Below are 26342 nucleotides of genomic sequence, written 5' to 3'. Positions count from 1 at the left end.
TTATTATATAAGAATCTCGGCCAGTGCGGAATCCAGGAAATGTAGGGAGTAGGGCTCAAGTGAAATTGTAGAGCATTTCCTGTGCAGATGTCCGGCGTTATTAAAAACACGCTTAAAATATTAGGGGGCACCGCAGTTTGACGGATTGGAAATGTCTCCTTAAACTCGTAATAGAAACAGGCGATAGCGGGTGAACTATTTCAAAACGCATAACTAATGAACTTCATCTGGACCGAATCGGTCTATGCGTGACTGCAAACCAACCAGTCCAACCCAACCTAACCAATTGGCGCAATTATACTGGTGTTTATGGCAAAATCTACACTCAGACGAATTGCTTTTTGTAAGCAGTGACCCTTTTGAAAATCTCTGGAGCAGCTGCATCTTTACGCAAGAGTATCTACCCATACATATAAGTATACCTACGTACATTCGTATGATCGTATACAGCTGTGCATAAATTGGTAAGCCATGGTCCGAGTCCAAAAGTTTAAAACAAAAGTAAAAAGCAAGGGATATTTATGATGCGAATATTTGACTTTTGTATGCACATCACAGAAGAAAAAATCTAAAAAAATAATAGCATACAGTTAGAAAAGCTTAAGTGGAAATGCATCGTATTCATATGTGTGTATCCATTTGCTCTTACTTTTGCACCATTTTGCGCATTTGTCCCAACCTATTGGCTGTTATACAAAAACCTGGAGGTCGTTGTTATTCAATGTAAAATGCATCCTAAAGCGACTACCGTTGAGGTCGGAACCACTCAAGCTAATGGTCACGTACATGCCATATGTTATAAGCAGATTTGTATAGGTATATATGCCACATAGGTAGAATTTAGTATGGTATACATACGTATGTATATGTGTAGTGCGTGTTGAAGATGATGTGCAGACATTGGTGTTGCAGAATTTCAAGTTTGCATAATTTTTAGTAAATATTTTGAGTATTCGCTGACTACTGCACGTATTGTCATTTTCCTACTCTCCATACTTAGTTTGGTTCATTTTTGTTAAGCATTCAATTTCATATTTTTCCAGTGCCGTAAAATCATTGCAATTTGGCAATTACTTATATTTATGTGTATGGGTACATACATATATCATTCTGTAGAGTGGTGTGTGTGAAACAGTTTTGCTGACACGCCAAAAAATGCATTCAAAGTGATTTACATGCAAATGAATTGTCAACATTGGCGTTGTTAGCGCGAGCCTTTTGTGGAAACAATGTGCTGTTGTAGAATATGTGCGTGAGAATATACGCATACAATTCCCATGGGCTGGTGTTGCATAGGTTGGCGCATTTAAAAAAAACTTATTTCAGTATTGTTGTGCTATCGGCTGAATAAAAACACAATGATGTCAAGTGCCGGTCATCAAAGAATCCACTTAGCCATCCTAACTGTCACATTGTACTTACACATATAGCTCTTGCTGTGATTTTTTCGGAACACAAATACAAGTTGCAAAAAAACACAACAAAGTGTTAACGGATGCTTTTCATAGTATAAATAGTAACGGGTGTAATATAAACGGGAGTTTTTTTGTTAAAATGCTCCATCAAATTGCGAAAGCTGATTTGGTGTGTAAGAAATTGTATTTTGCCTCACCAAAAGTTAACTCTTCCATAAAAATACGAGAGTTAATAAACGAGATTGGATGTATTTTTTCCAATAGGGCTTTTTGACAGATCGCGCGTGACTACTGTCAAACTATATGCAATAGTTTTTCAGTATTCATTGACATTTCATCATGGAAAGACTTACGCCTCAACAACGTTTTTAAATCGTACAATTGTATTATGAAAATCGATGCTCTGCGAAAAGTGTTCATCGCGCGCTGAGGCCAACTTATGAAGTTCAGCGCATAGGTCTATTAATGACTTAATGGCTACGTAAATAAATTGCCGTATTTCGGCTGAAAAACAACCTGAAGCCATTCAAGAACAGTCATTACAACCATTGAAAACAACCGTTTAGTGTGGCCTACGAGCTGGAAGAATCATGGGCCCGTATTTCTTCAAAGACGCGGCTGGCGCCAACGTAACAGTAAATGGTGAACGCTATCGCGCCATGACAAAGCCTGTGATCTCCACAATATTTGGTTCCAACAGAACAACGCTACATGTCATGCAGCTCGTGAAACAGTGGATTTACTGCGTCGTCGTTTCGGTGAGCAATTTATTTTTTTCTCAGACCAGTGGATTGGTCACTAAGATCGTATGATATCATATCTTTGGACTTTTATTTGTAGGGCTATAAAAAGTCTAAATGCTTTGTGGATAAACCAGCTTGAGATTGAGGTATTGGAAGTCAACATCACTAAAGTTATTCACGAGATATCGACACAAGGCCTCCAGAGAGTCATTCAAAATTGGTGCTTACGGATGGTCGTATTACGGCGCAGTTACGGCCAACATTTGAAAGGAATTAGCTATAAAAAAATAAATGTCTGGAATAGTTCTACACAAAAATAATAAATTTCAATTTGAATTTTCGTTGTTTTATTTCCCTTAAAAACTCATACTGCGCACGCCGAAGCAACAACTCGATCGCTGCTTCTTCACCATGTGGAAGAATTTGAGTAATTGAAAAACTTCCAGCTCATTGTTTGCGTTTGCGTTTTAAACTGAAAATATATATAAGTTGCTGGTAGCACAAAAATAGCAAGTAATTATTGTGTTTTGCCGAAACATATTTATTTTTAAATTTGAGAGGAAGTATAGGTGGAAATTTAAAGAATCTTAATGAAAAACGTATTTTTCTTTGATACAATTTCAATTCTTTTTATGATATGCCTTTTGATGGTACTCAAACCCCGCGTTAAATGGCGTTTTCAGCTTTTCTCAACATTTTGCTCATTTTACACGCATGTATTATCTATACAGATCGTTATAGATTTATAAATGCACTTGAAAATTTAAAACCTTTTGAAGAAATGTCAATATACTGAGGAGAAACTAAATACGCAGATTTACTTAAATTGAGATCTGATATCGCACAGTTTGATTTTTTCAAATTTTTTCTTAAACAAAAAAATATAATCTCAAATGATAAATAAATTCCCCAGAAACTATTAGGCTTATGGAAAATTAATGTTTGCACTGTTTAAGTTCAACTAATTCGTAAGATATACGCGTTTGACTGCAAAATTTAATTTTAATATTTAACCTTCAATATCCTTGAAGAAAAACCAAATACCCTATTTCCGTCAACAAAAGAATGCATTTTAATAGCTGCAGTTTATTCACTCTAACGCATTCTTGTATGAATTTTTTACGATTACTAAAAATAACCACTTTATAAATAAAACGTCACACAATTTCATACGGCCAGGCTATTTCAAATAGAACAATTAAGTGCAATTTGTTCAATTTATGCAGTTTATGAAAATATAAAAAATGCGTTCGAAAATATATATTGCTGAATATAACTGATTGCATGGCAAGTTTATGTAATTTATAATGTTCTTCGATTTAAATATTTTTGTTATGTATGTCGCCAATTGTTATGGTAGCTCAATAGAGGTCACGACACGAGAAAATACGCGAATTTCAATAATTTTCAATCACGTGGAACAACGATTTAATTTTTGGAAAACTATTTGGAGATGAAAAGGCAGTCCGTAAATCATTACCGCTTCTTACGCATAATCGAAGAGAAAGCCAATCGTTAGACAGTTTTGAAGGATTGGTTTGCGATGTTCAATTGCGATCAAAATGAAAAACAGTAGATAGAGTGCACTCTATCTGAATCGAAGTCAAAGAGGCCAGTGAGGGTTTGTTGGTCGGCAAAGGAGAGTAATTGCTCCTTTTTTATGTAAAAGGACTTGTAGACAGACTCGACACGGCTTTTGACGTGATAACGTCTTATAATTCGATTTAACAGGCTGCACGCACGAAAAAATGTGTCGTTACCTTGCTCATGCGTCGTTACCTTGCTTGAACAGCATGTTATGTTATGATATGTTATGTTATGTTATGTTATGTTATGTTATGTTATGTTATGTTATGTTATGTTATGTTATGTTAAAAATTTCTTTTGAAAAATGTAACCATTCAGGCAGTATTTTCTTATGACGTCATCACGTTAAACTATCGTCAGTAAACCGACTTTACAGACAACCTCTTTTTTTTACAGAAACGGTAGCTTCAACATGGAAAAAGTTCTCTTTAAAAAAAGAGAATGCCGCCATAGTCGCATGGGTTGGTACGTGACTACCAATATTGAAACTTACTATGAAAATTGTCGATCTTTAAGAACATCACATAGCAGAATTCGTGATTTCTTTGGTGGAAATAACCATCCGAATGAATCGACAATTGAAAGATTGCTGAAGAAATTTCACGAAACTTTTTCTGTAGAGAATAGAAAAAGAATTGACAGACCAAAATCTACACGATCAGTGGAGGATATTGCTGCTGTAACACAAAGCGTTGCTGAACAGTCTTCGACATCGATATCCCGACGTAATCGGCAGACATGAATCCACTGTTTTAGTGGATTTTCGCTGTAGACGTGCTCATGGTGGACATTTAAATGATGTGATTTTTCAGTGCCCTATTTTAAATAAAATATTAAAATAGTGAAACCCAAAAAAGTCAAAATTTTTACAATTCTTTATTTTAAAAAACACCGAAGCGCTTCGTTTGAAATACCGCTTATGTCGAAATAATTAAGAAAATTAAATTTTTTTCTTTTTAATTTAAGACATTTTGCGTTGGCTGTGTAAATGAAGAAATAGAATACTCTCTATATAAAGTTTTAGGGTTTGTATTGGTCAACTATGACTACTATGGCCCAAGTTCTAAACCCACTATGCGCATGAAATCCCAAATGATAGAGAAGGTTTTTTCAAATATGTAGCAGTTACCGCTCGGCAGGCTATGTCAAACCTCTCTGAGTGCATTTCTGCTATGAAGAAGCATGTCATCAAAACCCATCTGCCTTCGGAGGTGGCATAAAACAGTAGGCCTCCCCATTTGTGGAACAAAATCAAGACGCACACCACTAATTGAAGTAAGGGCTCGGCCAATCATTTAACATTTATGTATGTGTAAATTATACATATATACAATATAAGTAGCTGCTATGTGAACCTATTACCTTCTTTAACCACAAACATCCTCCTAAAATTATTGCAACAAGACTACATTCAAGTGTACATACGTTTCACATATACATACATACATATATACATAAAATTACAGAAAAATATACACAAATTCATATAAAACATTGTACTTACATGCGTGTGCAGCTGTACATCCTTGATGGCCTTTATCATGTGCAAGCCAGTCTCCACACTACATACCGCATGATCCGGTCGGGTCTTCCAATTGTCGCTTTCAAACTGTGACACGCAATAATAGCAATCGCCCAAAAGTTTCACACGCAAACAGTGGTTGTCCTGCGGTTGCGGTCAAATAAAGCGAACGAAGTAGAAGCACCACATAGTATGTATGCAATAAAAACAACAGCAGCATCAGGGTTTGTGTATATGCGAGACATCCAGCGGAAGCATTGAAAGCGCAGTGCGTCAATGACCAGGGTAGAACCGGAAAAACGTAAAATTTTTATGTTAAAATTCGTGTCTTATCTGTCGCATTTTGGCTGGTTAGTCAATTATTTGTTTTTGTTTTTGCAAACATATGTATGAAGATACTTGTATGGGTGCCACTAAAGCAACTGCAAGAAGTCAGAGTAAAATGTGTGCAAATATGTGTCAACAGTGACAGTTGATACCGTCACTTAAGTGCACAATTTGCTCCGGATCAATGTCTCTGCACTTGAGGCTAAGTGTCATATGTACAAGTTAACTGAACAAGCATTGGTTTTATAGACGATTGATGGTCAAGAGTCATCAAGAGCAGGTGCTTAGTGGCTAATAAAAATGTAAATTTAAAGTGTTTGGGGACATTCGGTGTACACAGAGGTCAGTAAAAATTTGTTGTTCTTTTTATTTTTATTTATGTTTTTTTATTTGTTGTTATATTATTATTATTATTGTATAAATGGCTATTTGTGTGCCGTTAGTTCTGACTTTTGGCTTCTGAACCTAACTTGACTTTTCCAAACTGGATAAAGAAGCAAAGCGAATGGGTCTGGTGGTGAACGAGGACAAAATGATGTTCCTACTATCGTCAAAAAAGTTGTCGGTGCACTCGCGTACCCATACCCCTGCCAGTGTTGACAGCTATGGTTCCGAGTGTAAAGAACTTCGTTTATTCGGGAACCAGTATTAACATCGATAACAATGTCAGCCTCGAAATCCAACAAAGAATCTCCCTAGCCAACAAGTGCTACTTTGGACTAAGTAGGCAACTGAGTAGTAAAATCCTCTCTCGACGAACAAAGCTAACACTCTATAGTGGACGATGATAATATTCGATAAAGCGTCGCTTGGAGTGTGAGAGAGAAATTCTGTGAACGATTTTTAGACCCTTCCAATGACAATGAGCTTACGACGACATAGACATAGCGCAGCGAATAAAGATCCACCTGCTTAGTTGGCTAGGTCATATCGTCCGAATGGATACAAACGTTCCGGCTCTGAAAATATTCGATGCGGTACCAGCTGGTGGTAGCAGAGGAAGAGTCCTTCTCTACGTTGGAAAGATCCGGTGGAGAAGGACTTGGCTGCAGAAAGAAGCAACTGGCACGGTTTGTTAAACCTAGTGCGCTTTGTTACAATGTACTGTTAATAGTTCTTCTTCTTCTTGATTGGCGCGTTAACCGCTTACGCAATTTTGGCTGAGTTTAAGAAAGGGCGCCAGTCGTTTTTGTTAATAGTTCAGTGTAAAGTTTTAAGCCATTTATGCTGAGGCTTAGGATTGCCTTTACCTTTATACCTTTTCGATTAATAAGTCTTTTTGATTGCCGCATGCCCCTTTTGGGCTCTCTTGTACTCGATTAGAGTCTCATTGTTCTCGCTCACGTAGAAGGGCACTTTTGCAGCGGTTATTTATCCCGCCGAAACATTCATGGTCTATGAAGTGTGTTTGGAGTGTTTGCACCCTTTTTCGCTAAAATGTTCGCAATTTCATTCCCTTCGTGCCCTTCATGTCCCGGTAGCCACATAAGAGTAACAAAGCTTCTTTACGCTAGAGTATCGAGAATTTTAAAACATTCCCAGACCAACCTTGATTGGAATGAGAAGCTGTCTAGCGATTTTAGAGCTGCTTGACTGTCAGAGAGAATATTGATATTGGCAACACGCGTGCCTTTACGACAACATTGTCTGGTACATAGCTTTAAGGCATCGTCCAACATTAAAAAGTAATAATTGCACTTTTCCCACTTGCAAACGAATTGCTATTTTTATTTTTTCTAACAGCTTTTGACAGCTACAAAGCACTTCCGAAACACTTCCTAAAATATGAAAACAAGAGTGCTCATATCGGAATACGGAAACCGAAATGGTCTAGTCGATAGCTCGATATCGAATTGAAGTATCAAGCCGACAAGTGTTGACTATCGAATTACGGAAGGCCACCCCCGGAGCCTATCTATTATAAGAGCGTGGCATAAGTGCACGATCTTGGCATTATCGGCTTTCACAGTCATTATTGTATGTATGAATGTTAAAGGTTCAAATATGAACAGAATCTTACCTCGGCGATGCGATCGAAACGAGCAAATAGATCATTCAAAATTTTGACCAGTTGTTGGGCGGATGTTTTACTTGCCAACTCAGTGAAACCCTGTAGATGAAAAGTAAATTTTCAAGCATTTGCGATTAAAAATAAGCATTTTGATAAATTGCTTATAATAAAAATATAGAATGGGTTTACTTATACAACTAAAATACCGTAATTTTTTCTCCCTAAATTTGAAGCTTTATTGTAGCCAAATGATTGATTACCCGCTTACTCTTCAAAATATTGTCATTGCTTGTTAAAATTTTTTAGTATTTTTCGGAAAGCAAGCAAGGAAATTTGTGTTGGAAAAATTTTCGCTGAGCTGTTGTGGTATAAGGCGCGTGGTATACAACTTCCCATTTTAGTGCTGTCAGAAAGATTTTAATGCCTTGGAAAACATGTGGCCGAGCGTTGTTGTCTTCCAATATCACTTCATCGTGTCTTTCCTTAGTTCTCGGCGCAAACCCTGTAGTTGCCTTGTGGCGAGTTCTTGCGTTGGTGTTAATAGGCTTCAAAAGCTTTTATTATCTTCTCGACAAATGAACAGCTTGAACTTTGAGCTATGCATGTTGCTTTGCCTGTAGTTGTTTATGCATAGCTTAGAGGCTTTTACGAATAATACACTTTGGATTACGTAATGGGTATACTTCTTATCACAAGTCAAACATGTCACTCGCGGACAATAATTAGCTTTTTTAGCGCCTCGAGACTGGTCAATCGTTTAGTTCGGACTTTGCTCTCCAAAATGTTCCAAAGAGAATAATCCATCAGTTTCGCTTCTGGTGAATTTGAGAGACATTGTGTTGACGTTATGAAGTTCGGAACGTTTTTAGCCATTCTGGATTCACATCAATTGGAAAAATTTTCTCGTTAGAAAATACAATGTTCGGAAATTGAGCACTTTCGGCCAAGCGAAGCAACTCCTTCGCTCGCTCAAGTCTGACTTGTTGCTGTTTTGGTGTGAGATCATGCACCTTTTGGATCTTGTAAGGCTTGACTTTGAATCATTTTTCAGCATGTGGAGGATGCTACGGTCAGATATTTTCAGCTATTTCGCCATTTGATTGGCACTTCGACGGGGATTTCGCTCAAGTCGCTTTTTCACGTTTCTTTCCATCTGAAGTTGCGGCTGCCTTGGAGTTAGCAATCCATTGTATACTTTGCTCATCTGGTCAAATAGTTGATGCAAGAGCAAGAGCTGACATTTCTGCTACCTAAAAAACTCCAGCCTGTACGACCTAATATCTGTTAACGGTTTATGGTTGATCGAGATGCACTTCCAGTATTTTAGATGTTCGTAAGATCTCGCACTTTATTGAACTCGGCCAATAAGAATAAGGACCGAATTTTATTTTAAACTAAGTTTTTTTAAGTAATTTTGTTAAAGTGGTTGTTAATAGTTCAATTTGCTCACCTTGATATCGGCAAAAAGTATACTGACATTATCCATCGGATACACATAGAGTTTGTTAAATTGTGTTTCGACAGTGGGATCGGTGCCTTTATACATTTCAGCGCGGATTTGATTGTTCACAATATTCGGCAATACTACATAGAAAAAAGAAAATACATACAAACATATTAGTGGAAAAAGTATTTGAAATAAAGGTACCAAATGCACTAAGCCAAATAATGAATGATAAAATAAATTCCAGATTTAAGTTCTTATATTAATTATGAGTTTGAGTTTCAAACTTTTTCAGTGGTAACTGTAGGTTACATACAGACAGAATGCTGTGAGGTGAATAAATTGAAGAAAATATATGTATGTATATATGTATATAAAGAAAAGAGCAAATGAGTGCCATAAAGTATGCCACAGTCCCATAATGAAAATTTGCAATCTTACTCATTTGCACAGAAAGCTCAAGAAGGTTGATGGGAAAGTTTTTTTCTTCCGCAACGTAAAAAGTGAAGTACCGCAACGGCTTTAAGTTTCCATCAACTTATATTATTCCAAAAAATGTTGAATGATAATTCACTGCATGAAGCTCAACATACAAATAGCTATGCAGCTTCACAATTCTATTTAGTTGTTAACGCATGAAACTTTGCATAAAATAAGTAAGGGATTTTTTAATTAAACTTGTTTCTCAAAGTGCAAACTGATGTATTTTTGGCGTTTCTCGGTAAGCAAGCACTGAGCTGAATTAATATAAAGTTGATACTTATTTCAATGGCCTTTACAGAAAGCGAAAAGCACCACCATCTTGCTCCTTGGATGGACGAAGTAATGTTCCCATCAACTTCAAATTTATACTTCCAGATTAATGCAATATATTTTAGACAGCAGAGCAGCTTTCGAACAAATTCACTGTTAACACTAGTTTACAAATGATTAATGAGCTTTTTACCCAAGAATCAATGCATTCAATTTTGCTATTGAATGTTTTCATGATATTTACAAAATTTAAGGTACTGCTTTTCTTTTTTGCAAAAATAGTATAATTTTCGATTTATATTAGACATATAAGAAAACTATTTTCGATTTTTTATATTTTTTAAAACACCATATCTGTGTAGAAAAAACCTAAAATATAATTAAAAAAAAACCTCAACTAAAAATACAATTATTCGCATGAGTAAAGTTCAAAAATGTAGTTGGTTTTCCTAGTAAATAGGAAAGTTGCCTACTGCAACTCAACCTTATTACCTTAAATAATTTGTCACTACGAAAACCAACTAATGATAACGCAGGAATGGATTCCTTGTTGGGTATTTGTTAAACTGTACTTAAGTAAATAATTGGCGCTTACACCTTCCGGTCTTCTTCTCCTATTTGTGGTTAGCGTCTTGATGTTTTTCCACAAATGGAGGGACCTAGAGTTTTGTGCCGCCTCTTAGCGGCAGAAGGACCGTTATTACAAAAACATTGTTTTTATAAATTGGTGTTTTCTTTGTGCGAGGTTTCACACCTCGGACGGCGGCCGCGTTTACTTAAATGTGGTCAAAGCAAACATTTTTGTTTTTATGCTTATGCGAATGCATAAAAATGAGTATTTTTTTTATTTATATCTTCAAGTTTTTCTACTATATACAAATGTTTATTTTACGAAATTGTTGAATAACCATCGTTTTGTGATATAGTTTTGGGCAATGTGAAGCGTAAAATATGTTTTATTTTCAAATTTTGAAAATATCCTTAATATGTTTAACTTTACCGATACATATATAATTACTTTTAAATTGCTAAATAGTCGTATATAAGGCAAAACCGTGTAACTGAAATGTGTGCCAAAAATGAGATTTATTCATCGGAAGTGCCTAACATCAAGCCTTAGCCTGAAATAGGTTTGTTTTAAAAAACAGGAACCGGTTTGTCAGAGAGTTTTTTATGATCTCTCCCCAGACATGGCACCTTCGGATTACCATCTGTTCCGATCAATGCAGTCAGCCCTTATTGGAGAGCGGTTTACTTCTTACGAGAGCATCGCAAACTGGCTCAATGAATGGATCAAATCAAAATAACTTGAATTTTTCGTCAAAGGAATCCGTATGCTGCTGAAAAATGGAGTAAAATCGTAGTTTCCAATTGTGTCACATATTTAATTGTTTCAATAATTCGTAACTTTGGTTAAGAAAGGACGGAAACTTATTCTCATGTTTAATAAAAATCCAATAGGGAAGAGTAGACATATTACCAAACACTTTCTGCGCTGTCTGCTTGTCAGACGATTAGGTATATATTATTCAGAATTCCAGCTGCCTTGCCTTCGCGGGAATAAAGATTCAGACATTTATTGATTATTATCGCAAGTCTATTGTTTCTTAACGTCATTGTTCTTTACCGCCAAAGTTAATTTGAATTACTGAATTCTCGTCCATTATACAATGAAAGTTTATGTTTGGATTCCAGGGCTCAGCTAGGACTAAGGGTGGCAATAGAGGGTGATAGAAGATAATTAGCCTGTTCGAATAAATCTCCAGTAGTAAATATCTAGCAACTCTTGGCAAGAGAGTAAGGCGCGATTCTCTCTCAAATAGAAAAATATCCAGAAGAGTACGCGAACGCGAAATTTGTAAAAATTTTCAAGCCTCTATAATTGCTGATTGGCGTCTTATTTATATTTATCGCATGCAGAACTCATTTCACAAGGACGCGATTTTTTGCAGGCCCCTTGTCTCAATGGTTCAGTTTTACTAAGCCTATACTTACTATACTTTGCGATTTACTCTAATTGCCAAGAGTCATAAACTATATCGGATTTTACGTTTAAGGTAATTCATGTGAGCTAACAGAATTTGGTTAGGTTTTGCCGAAATTCTTCGGAAAAAAGTAACTTAAATGAAGATGATTTAAATGTTTCTAAAGCTACAAAGACAAAAAAGTCATATTTCCTTACACTCACAAAAGTTACTGCAAACTTACGTAAAAATAACAAAAATGTTTTTTTTTTTTATTTCTATTTTACTTGTTACTCACTTGAATCCAACAACTTTTGGGTACGTTGCAATTCCTTCTCCGACTCCTTTTTATGTTCCATGGCTTTGTGCGTTTCGATGAAAGCAAGGCGCTGCCCACGATCCGTCAGATACTTGGTGTACATGCCAGCCACATTAATTGCCGTGTACAAAATGAAGTTTGCGAACATTTGAAATGCTATACAGTCAGATTGCTGACAATTTAAAGTGAAAATGTGGAAACAAAAGAAACAATAAATAATAAGAAAATATTAACGCAGACATTTTTTTAACATTTCAGTGAGAAAAATAACAAAATAAATGCAGCATAGCAGTGACTTTCGAGTTAATATAAAAAAATTTAAGTGTCTCTGAATGCGCTTTGCTTGCAGTAGAATGACAGGGCAGACAGCCAGTGAGTGGCATTGCTCTCACAGGGTACGTACTTCTTTCCGCCTAACTTTTATTATGGTAATTACGGCCAGATGACAACTAGCAGTGATGGTACCGCCGACGACGCACCATTTCAGTGGCAACGGCAGCATTGCATACGGCACAAATATTACGAACAGGATGTACCAGACCAAGTATTCGCGATACGTGAAACCTATACCTTGTCCAACGAAACCTGTGTGAAGAGGAGGGGAAAAAGAAAAGGAAAATAAAATTAATGTGCATTGGAGGACGTTAAGTGTTGTAATTCAAACAAAATGGCGCATGCCTTTGTGGTTTGCGAAATTTTGTGAGGTGAAAAATTATATGTATTTGTGGCGATTTTGTAAATTTTAAGCTTTAGTATATTGAGAGCTCTTTTATAATTGAGTATAAATATTAAAAGAGTATGAAAACATTGCAGTGCCGAGATGCAGCGAGTAAAAGTCTAATTGGCAATAAAAAATCTTAGAGTGTCTGCGCTGAAGGATGTTGACTAACAAAGTGGTTTAGCACTTAACGGAAAAAATTAAAAATAAAAATAAATTAAAAATTTAGAACTTTCAAGAAGAAGTTTTTTAAAGACTAACAATGCAAATAAACTTATTTAATTTTTGATGACCATTTTGTAATACTTTGAAATGTCCATAAAGCCACATGAATAAACATTTTTAACGAAAAATACAGAGTACTTCTTTGTTGGACATCCATAGTTTGATGTACATAAGTATGGACTTATGTAAAATATACATACAGATATGATACTCATATTGGGTACAAAAAAGGGGGTAATTTCAATGTTTTAATTTATTTTCTAATCGACATCATTACTTACCTTGTATATTCATTAAAACCCACGTACATACGGCGGCCCAATGCAAATAGTTATTGGCAAAGCATCTCCAAAAGCCCAAACAACAAATGCCTAAGTTAGCCACAATACAACAAACAGACCAGATAATTGAAGTTGTCAATTTTACTTCTTCTGTTCCATTATTCGTTATGTTGTTGTAGCTTTCATTGAGCTGGATGAGAACAAATATACAAGTAAAGCTTAGAGATGTTGGAGAAAAAGCTATTATGAAATAATATTTGTATGTAAAGGATTTTAGATTACTTGAATAACTTCTACCATTGCACTATTCTTGGGGTTTAAGCGAGCACATTTTTGAGTTTTCTGTTCCCTGTTTCCCTTTACGCTAACAAAGACCGAACTCCAGGTCGAGACACTAGCCAGAATAATGTTGTGCACTTTTCATCGCGTCTTCAAAAATTAGATCGATCGCTTTAAACGATGTACTATTCTATACATGAGCGTAGTTTCAAAAAAAACTATGATCATACACCGTTGTTGCTTTATTTAAATTTCTTGTTCTTATCTGGTCACTCTACATGCACATATCTTTCAACGACCAAAATTTAGAATAAACCCCGACAGCTTTGCATAAAATTGATTTAACATCCAAAAGTTCCATATTCTGGTTGAACATTTTTCATTGAATATTTTAAACATGGATTGGTATTATTTTTTGACAGCTCAGATATATACAGATATTCTCAGATAAAAGAGCAACATGTATGTAAAAACTCTATACGAAATGTAACAGCTGATACTTCAGCAACTTGATATAAAACTCTGGTTGGTAGATGAAAAAAATCAAAGCTTGTTTACCTCTGGAGTTCATCTCTGTCATCTGTTTTTGTTAAAAGAGAATAATATGCTCTTATGTTTCTAAGAAGAATAAATTAGTTATATTGTTTTCAACTTTGACTTTCGGTAATACCATACCAAATGTTAGATTAGATTCTCTATGTGGTTTGTACTTCGACCTCATGGTCTTTTGCACACACCTCATTCAAGCCCAGTTCCCTTATTCAACTCAGGATACAGCTGCGTTGGATTGAGCGTATGTGCCTTTCTACTGGCTGCAATTAGCCAAGATGTCTCAACCTTATCCGCGTTATAGCGCTGCATTCCAGGAAAAGGAGCATTGGATTCCCCTGAGATTGGTCACCGAAAAACTTAGAGTCCGTAGACCGAATCCTGATCATGTGCAGATGACTTCCCTATCTACAGTGGACTGTAAGGGTACCCATGAGCATTCTGAGATTATCCTTGGGGAGGGTTATGAGTTTTTTAAACCTCATTTCGTTGTACCTTTCCAATAAGGATCTCGCCTGGTGTAGCCCCATAGTTTGGTGCCAGCAAACCTCCCTTAGCCCTAGTTCTTGACCCCAGATGGTGTGTCGTCCCATATCAAGGAAGAGCACGGATCCTATTAAAGGCGTTCCAGGTTATACCCCTGTGTCCTGGGACCCAAAATAGCCGCATGCAATTGTGAATTGCTAATAGATTCAGTTTCTCGATACACTTAAGTACCAGTGAGGATTTGATCTCACAGGACGATAGGGGAATGAGTGCCGCCTGACTGTCACTCAAAATGGCAATTCGCTCATTTTGGATATTTCTGCCTAAGTTTATCTCTGCTCATAGACAAATGGCATACATTTCCGCTTGGAAGATGCTTGGAAAACTACCCATCGGCAAAGTCGGTTTGATTCTTGGGCCGTAAATTCCAGGGTCTATGCCTTCTGGGGTTTTTGAGCCATCTGTGTACCAGTGCAGGGTACACTCCTGGAATTTCTTTTTTGCTTCCCCAAGCCTTCCCTGCTTGGTGATTGCAGAGTAACTATATGGAGCGGTGTCAGCTCAAGCATCACCTCCATCGCAGCTGTAGGGCAGGTCCACATCGTTCCTGTGATGCACACGCGTGCCAAGCGCTGAAGCTTAACTAGCGTTGACCGCACTGTCAAGAGATTGACCCTCGATGCCCAAGCGACCATTATATATGTCACCATTGTTCTTATTATCATTACGTACAACCAACTCAGGATTCTTGGGTTATAGCCCCAAGATTTTCCTGCTAGAGTTTGCAGATCATGAGAGCCTTTGTTGCCTTGGACAAGGTTGCGTCAAATCAAATGTTAAAAAGAAACCGAAACTAAAGCAGAGCGCAGAGACCACGTACATAATGCTGGGGCAGTATGCATCCAAAGAATAAATAATCCACTGGTCGTTTGCTCTTTTCTATAATATTAGTTTGGGCAAAAAGAAATACATTCTTTTCTCGGTAGATGGCTCGATATCTCTTGAAGTATTGATTAAAGAATTTAAAATTTATGCTCGTTGTTAAGGTGCCCTTTTACGCTAAAAAAATCGTTTGCTGTGTTTTGTGTGTTCCGTTCAGTTGTGAGTGTGTTAAAAATGGTGTTTATGGTGCCGTAACAGCTAATTATGTGCAATTATGGTGTCGTCGATTCCGTTCATGCATTATTGATGTTAAGGATGCACCTCGTACAGGCAGACCCATCATCACAGAAATAATCGAAGTTAAGAGGTATGTTAGTCCACACGTCTGTAGTGACACGCAAAAACTAGTTGGGAAGTTTTAATGCATCCACCATATATAAGTAGTCTAAAACTGACACCAAGCGATTACCACCTTTTTCTCTCATCGCAAAACTTCCTAAGTGATAAGATCTTGGTGCCAAAAGAAAATTGTGAAAATCGATTACTAGAGTTTTTCGCCAATAAGGACCAAGACTTCTATGAGAGAGGCATTATGAAGCTACATTTAAAATGGCAGCAAATTATATAACAAAGCGGAGCATATTTGACCCAAATCGAACAACATAAAATAATGGATTTCTTTTTCCCCAAACTAATATGTTCGATGTGGTTGCTCTTATGGTGCATATCATATATAAGGAAAATAATCCTTCACTTATATCAGCAAGCAGAAGTAAAGTTTACAGATACTAGTGCCGCCAGCTGTTGAAAAATCGACCAATAACAATTCTCACAATGAGTAGTAGGTTTTATTCAATTTCAGTTCAACTATACAATGTAACTGTATAATTATCATAATGATTGTTTTGACAAATGCCAAGAAACTCTGTATATGACTGATGCTTTAAGGCCCTCGCCTCATTTGAAATGGTGTTTTTGGGTGTTTTTTAAAAGCGTGTAAAACGGAGACGAAAAAAGTTTTTTAACTTTTGTTGCTAGTATTTTATTTGTTGATTTATTGTTTAAAAATAAAAAATTTGTTTTGGATATACGAGGTTCGTTCAAAACATTGTCAGTCTTTAAAAAATGGTTTTCACATGGCCGCAGATATAGCCGGTTCTACTGAACCGATTTTGATGAAATAAAATTTGAATGACATAGAATTGATGTCGTTATTGTGTGAACTACGATCATATGGGCAAAATTTTTTTCCAGTTTTTAAAGTAAAAAAAGGGTCAAAAAACGGGTTTTATCTTTGAACGTCCGTCATTTTGGCCAATTCTTTTTTTTAATCGTAGTTGAATCGATAACGCCATTCATATTAAGCAAATACCTTTTTGACTTTTTGATTTCAGACATATGTGAGTCCTGAAATCCGTGTCGCCAACGACATACCTTTTTTTGAAGGCTGACAACTTTTTGAAAGAACCGCATATCGCCAAAACACAATTTTTATTTCTTAACAATCCACTATAGGTCAAATGACTACTTTTTCTGTGTAAAATGAATTACAGCTAGAAAATCATGATATTCAAATCAAAACTAGTCAGCAATTCACTACTAAGAATAAATCTAAAAAAAAAATGGAATTTAACCCATTAACGACCATAAATTAATATTAACTAATGTAAGCGTGACAATTCATCTATTTATTTAAATTACACAAAACATTATTAAATATTTAAATTTTATTAATTTTGTAAATTCAAATCTGTAAATCAAATATGACATCTTCACTTTCATTCATTTCATTATTTTGGTTGTTAAGTTAAATTTCTCGCAACATAACAGTTAAATTATTTCTGAATAAAATGTGGAACGTTTGCGCTTTTGCATCTCAACAATTCTTTCATCCCTATGCTCTAAAATAGATTGCAACGAAACTTTTACAAGGGCCTCATTTGCTTCTATACCCTGAAGTCGGCATTTGAATTTAGCGGCTGTAATTTTAGAATGGTGTGGGTAAATGTGACAGTTTCTTAACATATTTTCGTAAGGTATTGCATTGTACTGCTCTTTTGAAAAATTATTTTCAAAAAGAAAAGCTAAAGCCTCATCAAGTTGAATTGACGATTTCGTAGCTTGAAAACACATCTTCCGCATTTTTAATGCCCTTGTTGGGCTTTCCATATTTTCTTTCACGAACAAAAAAATTAGTATTAGCTTTCTCAGTTGAAGGGTCTGCGGTTTCTTTTCTTTTGCACATCTTCCGCATTTTTAATGGCCTTGTTGGGCTTTCCATATTTTCTTTCACGAACAAAAAAATTAGTATTAGCTTTCTCAGTTGAAGGGTCTGCGGTTTCTTTTCTTTTGCCAAATTCTGATTTTTCTGAATACTGAACGGCCCACACGGACGATCAACAATGGTATTAGTTGCTTTTTCAGGAATGCTATTTTACCACCAACTGTAACTCTGAATTTAGCTACACATGATTTTGATCCTTAAAGACCTTTATCTTTCTGTGATATTTTTTTCCACTTTTGCGTTAATTTTACAGTAAAAAACTGCATTTTTTGCAATAAACCCTTCTTCATTTCATCAGAAATATTATTGTCCTTAATTTTTCCAAGAACATGATTAAAAACGGTATCAAATGTTTCTCTTGTGAACGTTCCTTTCGCCATATTTCAAACATATGGTTTTTTTTTATACCGAGGATGCCTAAAGAAAAGTGGAATTACTCTTAAAAAGCGTTGAAATAAATTGTCAATAACTCATTAAACAACATTCCATCTTTTTTTTTCTAAATTGAAAGAGGCCTAATGGGGTCAAAATTTTATAGGTCTTGCAGAAAGACAATGTAGAAGATAACTTGTATCACTTCAAGCTTATGTAGGTTAATAAGTTATTTACAAATATAGCAACATAAATATAAAGAGTTTTAATTAAGTACATATATATACTTATATGTCTCCCTATTTTCCATTTTACACTTATGAATTATTTTCAACACAACTCGAGAAACGCGGACCCAAAGTTCACCAAGCACTGCTGAACAAATTTATACGAAGAATTACGTCGATTGACTTTGACGCGTGCCTGTGATACGGTGCTTTTTATTAAGTGAAAATAAAATCCACGCACCTATGTTTTGAAGTATTACTAATTACAAAATAACGACAACAAAAGTAAAACGTCATTTTCATTCTTATCGCACAGCAAAAACGGTCATTTGACCTAATGTGCAATCGATCGAAAAATAAAATACAGAAAACAAAATCTTTTTTCGTCTGCATTTTACACACTTTTAAAAAAAACACCCGAGGGCCTTAAAATATTTAATATTGTTTCATTGTTCGTAACTGTGCTGGAAATCTTCTTCTGCCAGCTGCTTTAGGTCACGTTCAAAACATCAACGTGCCATAAAAACTCATTCCCATACTCTTCACAAAAAGCTCTTTCTAAAATTTGAACTAAAACTTGTTTACCGAAGCGAAAAGACCTGCATAGCTGAACAGTAAATAAATCCTAATGCATTTAGTAAAAGAAAAAGCAAATTATTGTAATATGTAACCACGAGAAATTCATTGATCATCTTTCCGGAAATTTGGTTTATTTATTCGAACCAATTTTACATTTTTGTACTCACCGTATTCTTCTCAAGTTTATTTCTTTTAAGGAACAAAATAAGTGCTAGCGTTATTTTCAGCATAAAATCGACCAGATTTACAATGATCAATGACTTTTGGCGTTGACGATGTGTATAAGTCAGATAAGAACGCTCCAATGAATGCTGCTTAAATGAGTTCGTTAGCGAAGGGCACAAGATGCCTTTGACAACATTGGCACTTTTGAATGCCGAATACGTTTGATTGGTGAGCGGTCTTGGCTGAGATACCGGTTTGCACTCCTCTGCTTCACAATCTATCGATATAAGTATGTATGATTGAGTTCCAGCCAGTAAACGGAAATTGGTTGACCGGAAATTAAAAGAAATTCAATTCAGTGCCCACACGACAAATTACACATTTCAATTAGGGTACATACATGTGAATACAAATTTTAATGCATATATGTATTATATGTACATATGTATGTATGTACGAATGTATAAATGGGCATGCGAGTACGTGAGCAGGCCTTTAATCTTATCATCTTACCATAATTGCTGGTGTTGGCGAATATGCTGCAGCTTTCGGTGCGTCGTTTGGGCCCCAGCTTCATTCTCTGTTCAACAATGCGCACGGATTGTACACGTATTGGCTTATTTTTACCACCGCCTACACCACGTCCTGCAACGGCTGTATTTCGACCCAAATTCGGTGATATTTTGTTATCCATTGCAGAGATTTGCAGCGAATTTGATGACTGCTGATCGTCCATTTGGGCGCCATCGCCAGGAAGTCGTGGAATTTTCGACATATCAGGCAGTTGCTGATTAGAAAGTAGAAACACCAAAAAAAAAAAAACCATAATTAACTAGTGCTTGGTTGTTTCGCATTTGCTAATCAACTGACAAGCTTCTAATTACTTTACCTTCACACGCAATATACTATTGTCGACTACATCCTCATCGTTAACCTCAGCAGCGATGACGGCTTCATCATTATCCCCAATTTGTGCCGCCGGATTACTGAGGCCCATGTCGGCTTCCTCGTCACCACCCACGCCACTATCGCCATTATCGGTGACATCGAGGGTCAACGACATGGCTATGGGTTTGTCCATATTCACGCGCGGGTATTTGCTATCATCTTGCTCGAGAATCTCATGTTGTGCCAATGGCGGACGTGGTTGTTCATATTCGTCGCTGTTAGTAAAGGCATTTCCGCCGGAACAGCGCCGTCGTTGAATTGGAGTTGTGGGCTTTGTTGTACTCTGCGTGCTGTAGCTGCTTAATCTACGTTGTTGTTGGCGTTGCAGCGCTAATGGCGATTGGCTTAGTGTACGTAAATGCACTTCGTCGCTCATCAATTTGTCGTCCATATTGCGTTCTTCCTCTGAACTGCAAATGCCAAATTGTTTCGGATATGTGCGTGAGTTGGTGGTTACATAAAAATAAGAAGAGCATAGCACGAAAAAAATATATTTTAAGTTCTAATGTATACGAAAAAATTATAAATACAAAAGTTGAAGAGAATAATATTACTTAAGGCATGGTGGCATGGCATTTTTAGAGTTTAATATTTTTTATTAACTTTTTATATATAAAATTTAGACATTATATTATATTATTATATAATAAGTATACACATATTTATTTATTATAAAAAGTCATATGTATTCAGTGGTTTTCTGTTAGAAGCTAAAACTGATTTTTAATATTATATAGATATACATATAATTGGCACTTACACCGTTTTTGGGTGTTTGGCCGAGCTCTTCCTCCTACTTGTGGCGTGCGTCTTGATGTTGTTCTACAAATGGAAGGATCAACAATTTTAAGACGACTCCGGGCAGATATTTTTTATGAGAAGTTATGGCAGAAATACTTTCTGGCTATTAGAAAAACTTTTTCAATCATTTAAGACAAATGGAAGGATCAACAATTTTAAGACGACTCCGGGCAGATATTTTTTATGAGAAGTTATGGCAGAAATACTTTCTGGCTATTAGAAAAACTTTTTCAATCATTTAAGTGTTTCATGCACTGAGATTCGAACCTACGCATTTCTAAATGAAATTTGAAATGATAATTGAAAAAAGCAGGTTTTAGAACTAAAATCAAACAAGTCTGAAATGAGTCGAACGCTAGAAATGTACATTTTAAACAGGGCACTACCAAATAGAGAAGCATAAAGGATGAGCGTACCTTTCGACGATACTGCAGAAGCATCTGCTGATATATCTGCTTCTTTTACGATACCATACAGCATGAAAGCTATCTTCGATACATGGAGAGGCCGTTTGAAAATTCCGTGCAAGAATAAAAACTACATCTCATTTTCTTTTTACACGAATTCAATTCAACACGCATTAAAAAGAAAAAAAACATCGTTTTTCACAGGAGTTGCTTTTTTTAACACGATTTTCAATATTTTATGAATTTTTCTTGAATCTAATAGAGCAAATGGAGTGAGATTTTGTGACACATGTACGAAGCGTTTACGGGATTTACCTTGTGTTGGACTAAAAAATCGAACATTTTTTATTGCATATTTTAAAAGTACATCATCTTAAAAATATAAATTCAAAAAATCAAAAAGATCGGAGCACTAGACCGAAAGTTACAGACCGTGGAAGCGTGCGACCTTTCTTGGCAATGAAGTGCACGCAAAACTTTAGACGCGATTATCTCGAAGTTGTGTTTTTTGAAAATTATCGTTGCGATGACCATTATTTATCAACAACTATTTGACCGATTTGCATAAACTTTTTTTTTCATTTTTCGAAGTCACAACCTCGTGAATCTGAACGTTTCCCTTTTTATAAATATTTGCATAGTTCGCTGGAATTAATTTTTTTTAGTTTTTCAACCCCTCAAAAATCTTTTTTTCGGTGCAAAGCGGTTTTCATATCGAGAAAAAATTTTTTTGGGTAAATAAACCGTCCAGATTTAGTAAAAAACATTTTTCTACAATAATCATTTAATTTTTTTGATTTCAGTTGAGCTGCTCATGCGCTACAGTGATCACCGCAAGCTTCTTGTAAAAAACGGCGTTTCGGGGGAGGGGCGATATCAGCAAGAAATAATAACATTTTTTAAAATAAAACACCAAAATGTATTCTTCGAGAGTTACCCTTCAGTATGATATATGCCTCATTTGAATAAAAGTTCTAAAACATATTTAAAAAAAATTATGACAATCGTCCATATTATCGTATAATTAATCTCATGAAAAGTCTCGATGGGGCACATAATTGATGCCCTATGCTCCACTAGGCGTTATAAGAAACAATATATATATAATTATTTGGGGTAAACCTTTTTTTAATTTTGAACTTAGCCTCCTTCTAGACGTATACACTTCGTTCAACGCTGTTCTAGTTTGTTGATTCCTTGCGAATAACAGGATTTGTCTTAGTTTGAAAAATAGCCATTCGTTTATGCAATCACCAACTCATTTGGATAAAATCTTTTTTTCGCCAGCGATTTCGTCAAATTGGTGAACAAGTACTATACTAGTCTAAGAGATATGAGAGAGCCAAGACTGGATAATAGGAGGATGTGCAACGAGTTGTAATCCTATTTCCATTAATTTTGCGCCCACAACTTCTGAAAAGGAAAATCACTCGACTTCCTCGATTCAAATGAAAGCCAAACACATAGAAATTTACCGATTGCTATGAAACTTGGTGTGTGTTCTTCAAAGAGGTAATGCTAACTAAACATAACTTCGATACGTGCTAGTAATACCATCTCTCTGACTTTGCACAGACTTTTGAAACGACCCTCGTAATAACAGACGATGTCAGAGAGAATATACGTAGTGTGTAATTATGCATGCAATAAGATCATGAATAATAGTAACAAGAGCATAATAAAGGAAAAGGGTTTTAGGTAAAATCAGTATGTGGCTATGTACTTATATATGTATATAATTGGCGCGTACATCCTTTTATTGAGTGTTTAGCTAAGATCCCACTTCCACAAATGGAGTAACCTACAGTTTTATGCTTAGGAGCTTTTCATGACAGAAATATACTCATTGGTTTGCCATTGTTTTATTGGAGACGAGTGTTATTAGAAAAATTTTTTTGCTATTATTTGGTGTCTCAAATTCATAGTGCTTGCGAGCCGGGGCGAATCGTATTCCCATTCGAATGATAGTTCCACAGAAACACATTTAGCTGCATGGACAGCCAAGATTTTAGGCACTACTTTGAGATAGTTGTACAATAGTTTAGCTTATTAATCCTCATTGCTGAAAGGTGTTCCTATGTAGCAAAACTGGCTTGCTTGCAGTAATAAAAACTGATCTTATCAGCAAAAGGTACGCTCATCCTTCATGCTTCCCTATTAGACAGTGCCATCCATTGTATTCACGCTCCAGTAATCGGGCAAATGCAAGGGAAGGTTCTCAGACGTGCTTCGTGCGAAAACACCATCCTCTATCATGCCATAAAGTTAGAGATATCCGTGTAAGTGACTATTCTATTATATTATTGGGTTGGAGGGAAAGTTCTGTTGTATTTAAAAAAAAACTATTTGAATTCATTTATAAAAATATGTGTTTAATATTAATCAATTATATATGCTCCGTTATTTGTTACAACTTGTTGCCATCTTTCAAGAAACCTGTGAAAGCCTTTTTTGTAGAAGTTCTCGACCATGAAGTTAAGTAACTGCTTTAGAAACATTTTCGAAAGATTTGAATTTTTTTCCCCAGATGGTGCAATGTCAGGGGAATTCGGTAGGTGATTAAAGATTTCCCATCCTAACGCATTCAGTTTTTTGTCTGTCGCCATTGCAGTATGCGGTCGAGCATTATCGTGGTGGAACACTACTCCTTTTCTGAACGCTAATGTTGGCCACTTTTCTTTGATAGCTGCATTTAATTTATGCAGCTGATTGCAGTACAGATATGCGTTAATGGTCTTCTCCAGTTTCAGCAGTCCCTTGTAAACTGGACTTTTTCCGTCCCACCACAAACAAAGCAGTATACGAGTATGTCGTTGATGGATACTTGGTTTTGGAACTGCTACTGGTGATGTTCCTGGTTTGCAGTACGATTTTTTTCTCTCAATATTCTCACAGAGAGTCTAGTTTTCATCTTCGGTAATCAGCTTGGCCAAAAACGGCTCCACATTGTGTCTAATCAGATGTGATGAACATATTCTTACACGATTAGACCAATTCTTTTCCGTTAATTCATGTGAAACCCAATCAAACCATCTGGGCTCATTTCTGATCCAGATAAACTCAAAACTAAGCTCACACACCTATATACATATCTCTCGCTTCGTTCTATCGGTCCCGAAACTAAATAAAATTTCGCTAAACATTCACCACGAAACACTCACCACTAATCTGGTAATTTCCTACAGCATGGTAAACACCAACATCGGAAGAAAATCGCTGTCGCATTAGTACTTTCATACTATAAGCCGTAATTGAATCAGTTTGAAAATTTTATTTTTAGAATTTTAATAGGACCCACTGCAAGCAATGCAGATCCAAAAATTTATTGGCGGGAAATATGTGCGCCCGTATGGATGTGTGAATATATGTACACAAATATCACACATGCTTATTATACCTACGTCGCTTGGAACAGAACTGCCGCATTGTCTAACACAAAGGTTAGATTAGTGATAAAATATGTTGGCATGTAGATTTTGTGTTCATAGAATAACTCGGCTACTCACGTTTGCAGCTATGATTTATTTACAAAAGGTGATAACTACATATTTTTAATAAATCAGTTTGAAAATTTTGCATATCTTTAATGCCACTAATTATTCTATTAGTATACTCTCTAATAATATATAGGGTGGGCCATGTAAAATTTGCTTTTTGAATTGGCTAAAAAAAAAAACGAATCAATATTTTAATTAAAAAAAAAAATATTTATTTATTTATCAATTTCTATCTCCTTCAAAGCAGTCCCCCTCAGATATACAATCTCCAAAGCAGTTCTGATATGCTCTTTTTGGTATGTCCTTGAGCTCTCTCAGCGATCCGGTTTTTATCTCCTCAATCGTCGCAAAACGCAGTCCGACTCTGCAATCTTCAGAACAGGAAAAAGTCGCAGGGAGCGAAATGTAGTGAATATGGTGGCTGAGGCATGATATTCGTAACGGTGTCGTTTTTGGCTAAATAATCTCTCACAAGCAAAGATGAGTGAGCAGGTGAATTATCATGATGCAAAAGCCATTCATTTTTTTCCACAATTCTGGGATTTTTTCGAATTCGTATTGCTTCACGCAAACGGCGCATAACTTCAAGGTAATACTCCTTATGTACCGTATGATTTACCTTGGACTAAGAACTGTGATGCACTACACCATCGAAGAAGGCAGTGAGCAAAAACTTGACATTTGATCGAACTTGACGTGCTGTTTTTGGCCTTGACTCTGCTACACTCTTCCATTCGGATGATTGAGCTTTGGTTTCGATGTAATAAGCACATACATATGATTCGTCACCAGTTATGACCCTTTTAAGCAAATTTGGGTCATCGTTGACGTTATCCAACAATTGCTGAGCGAAGCTGATTAAAATTCAACAATTTTGGAGCGAACTTCTCTGCCACGCGCTTCATGCCCACACATTTCGGAAAAGATTGCATGGCATGAGTCAACCCATATTCCGATATGGCGACATCCTCAGCAACTTCCTAATTGTGACTCGACGATTCTCCATAACAATTTTCTTCACTTTCTCAACATTGTCATCGGTTGTTGATGTGCTGTGGTGTCCAGAGCGAGCGTCGTAATTCACATCTTCTTGGCCTTCTGTGAAAAGCTTGTGCCACTTGTAAACATTTTTTTGACTCAGAGAACTCTCATTATATGCCACTGTCAACATTTCAAGTGTTTTTGAGCACTTAATACTATTTTTTGCACAAAATTTGATGCAACTTTTTTGATCCATTTTTTTCGATAGCAGAAAACCGCCGAACACGCAAAACACTTGTCTTATTTATGCCTCTCACAAAGAAACTAAAAACCGTGACCATATCTTCGAGACGAGTGTACCAACATAAAAGAAATAATAATCGAAAGTCGAATGTTCGTAGCCTGCGAAATTTGAAAATTCACTTTATTTTTTGAACACACCTCACACAAAAGTCCTAACAACATATTGTATTATACTTACGCATATACTCATTTAAGGACTCTCGAAAGGTTCGCAGAGCACAATAATTAGGAATGCAAAAAATCGCTTGAGTGGTCGCTGCTGAGTTAATGCCA

The 26342-nt window shown here is 36.1% G+C and overlaps 1 protein-coding gene across 1 annotated transcript in view; it reads right to left on the bottom strand.

The window, feature by feature from the left end:
* Positions 1-26342, bottom strand: part of LOC129241834 (adenylyl cyclase 78C) — a 118592-nt gene that overhangs the window by 34067 nt on the left and 58183 nt on the right. Inside the window, exons 2-10 of the mRNA XM_054878356.1 lie at positions 20022-20490; positions 19646-19919; positions 19135-19409; positions 13310-13499; positions 12489-12670; positions 12065-12257; positions 9056-9189; positions 7615-7704; positions 5250-5411 (exon numbers count right to left, since the gene is read on the bottom strand). Coding sequence (XP_054734331.1) covers positions 5250-5411; positions 7615-7704; positions 9056-9189; positions 12065-12257; positions 12489-12670; positions 13310-13499; positions 19135-19409; positions 19646-19919; positions 20022-20490 — 1969 coding nt within the window. The remainder of the gene's footprint in view (positions 1-5249; positions 5412-7614; positions 7705-9055; positions 9190-12064; positions 12258-12488; positions 12671-13309; positions 13500-19134; positions 19410-19645; positions 19920-20021; positions 20491-26342) is intronic.

This window comes from Anastrepha obliqua, chromosome 3, assembly GCF_027943255.1.
Source record: "Anastrepha obliqua isolate idAnaObli1 chromosome 3, idAnaObli1_1.0, whole genome shotgun sequence".
In the NCBI taxonomy this organism is placed as follows: Eukaryota; Metazoa; Arthropoda; class Insecta; order Diptera; family Tephritidae; genus Anastrepha; species Anastrepha obliqua.
This window is presented reverse-complemented; position numbering and strand designations above follow the sequence as displayed.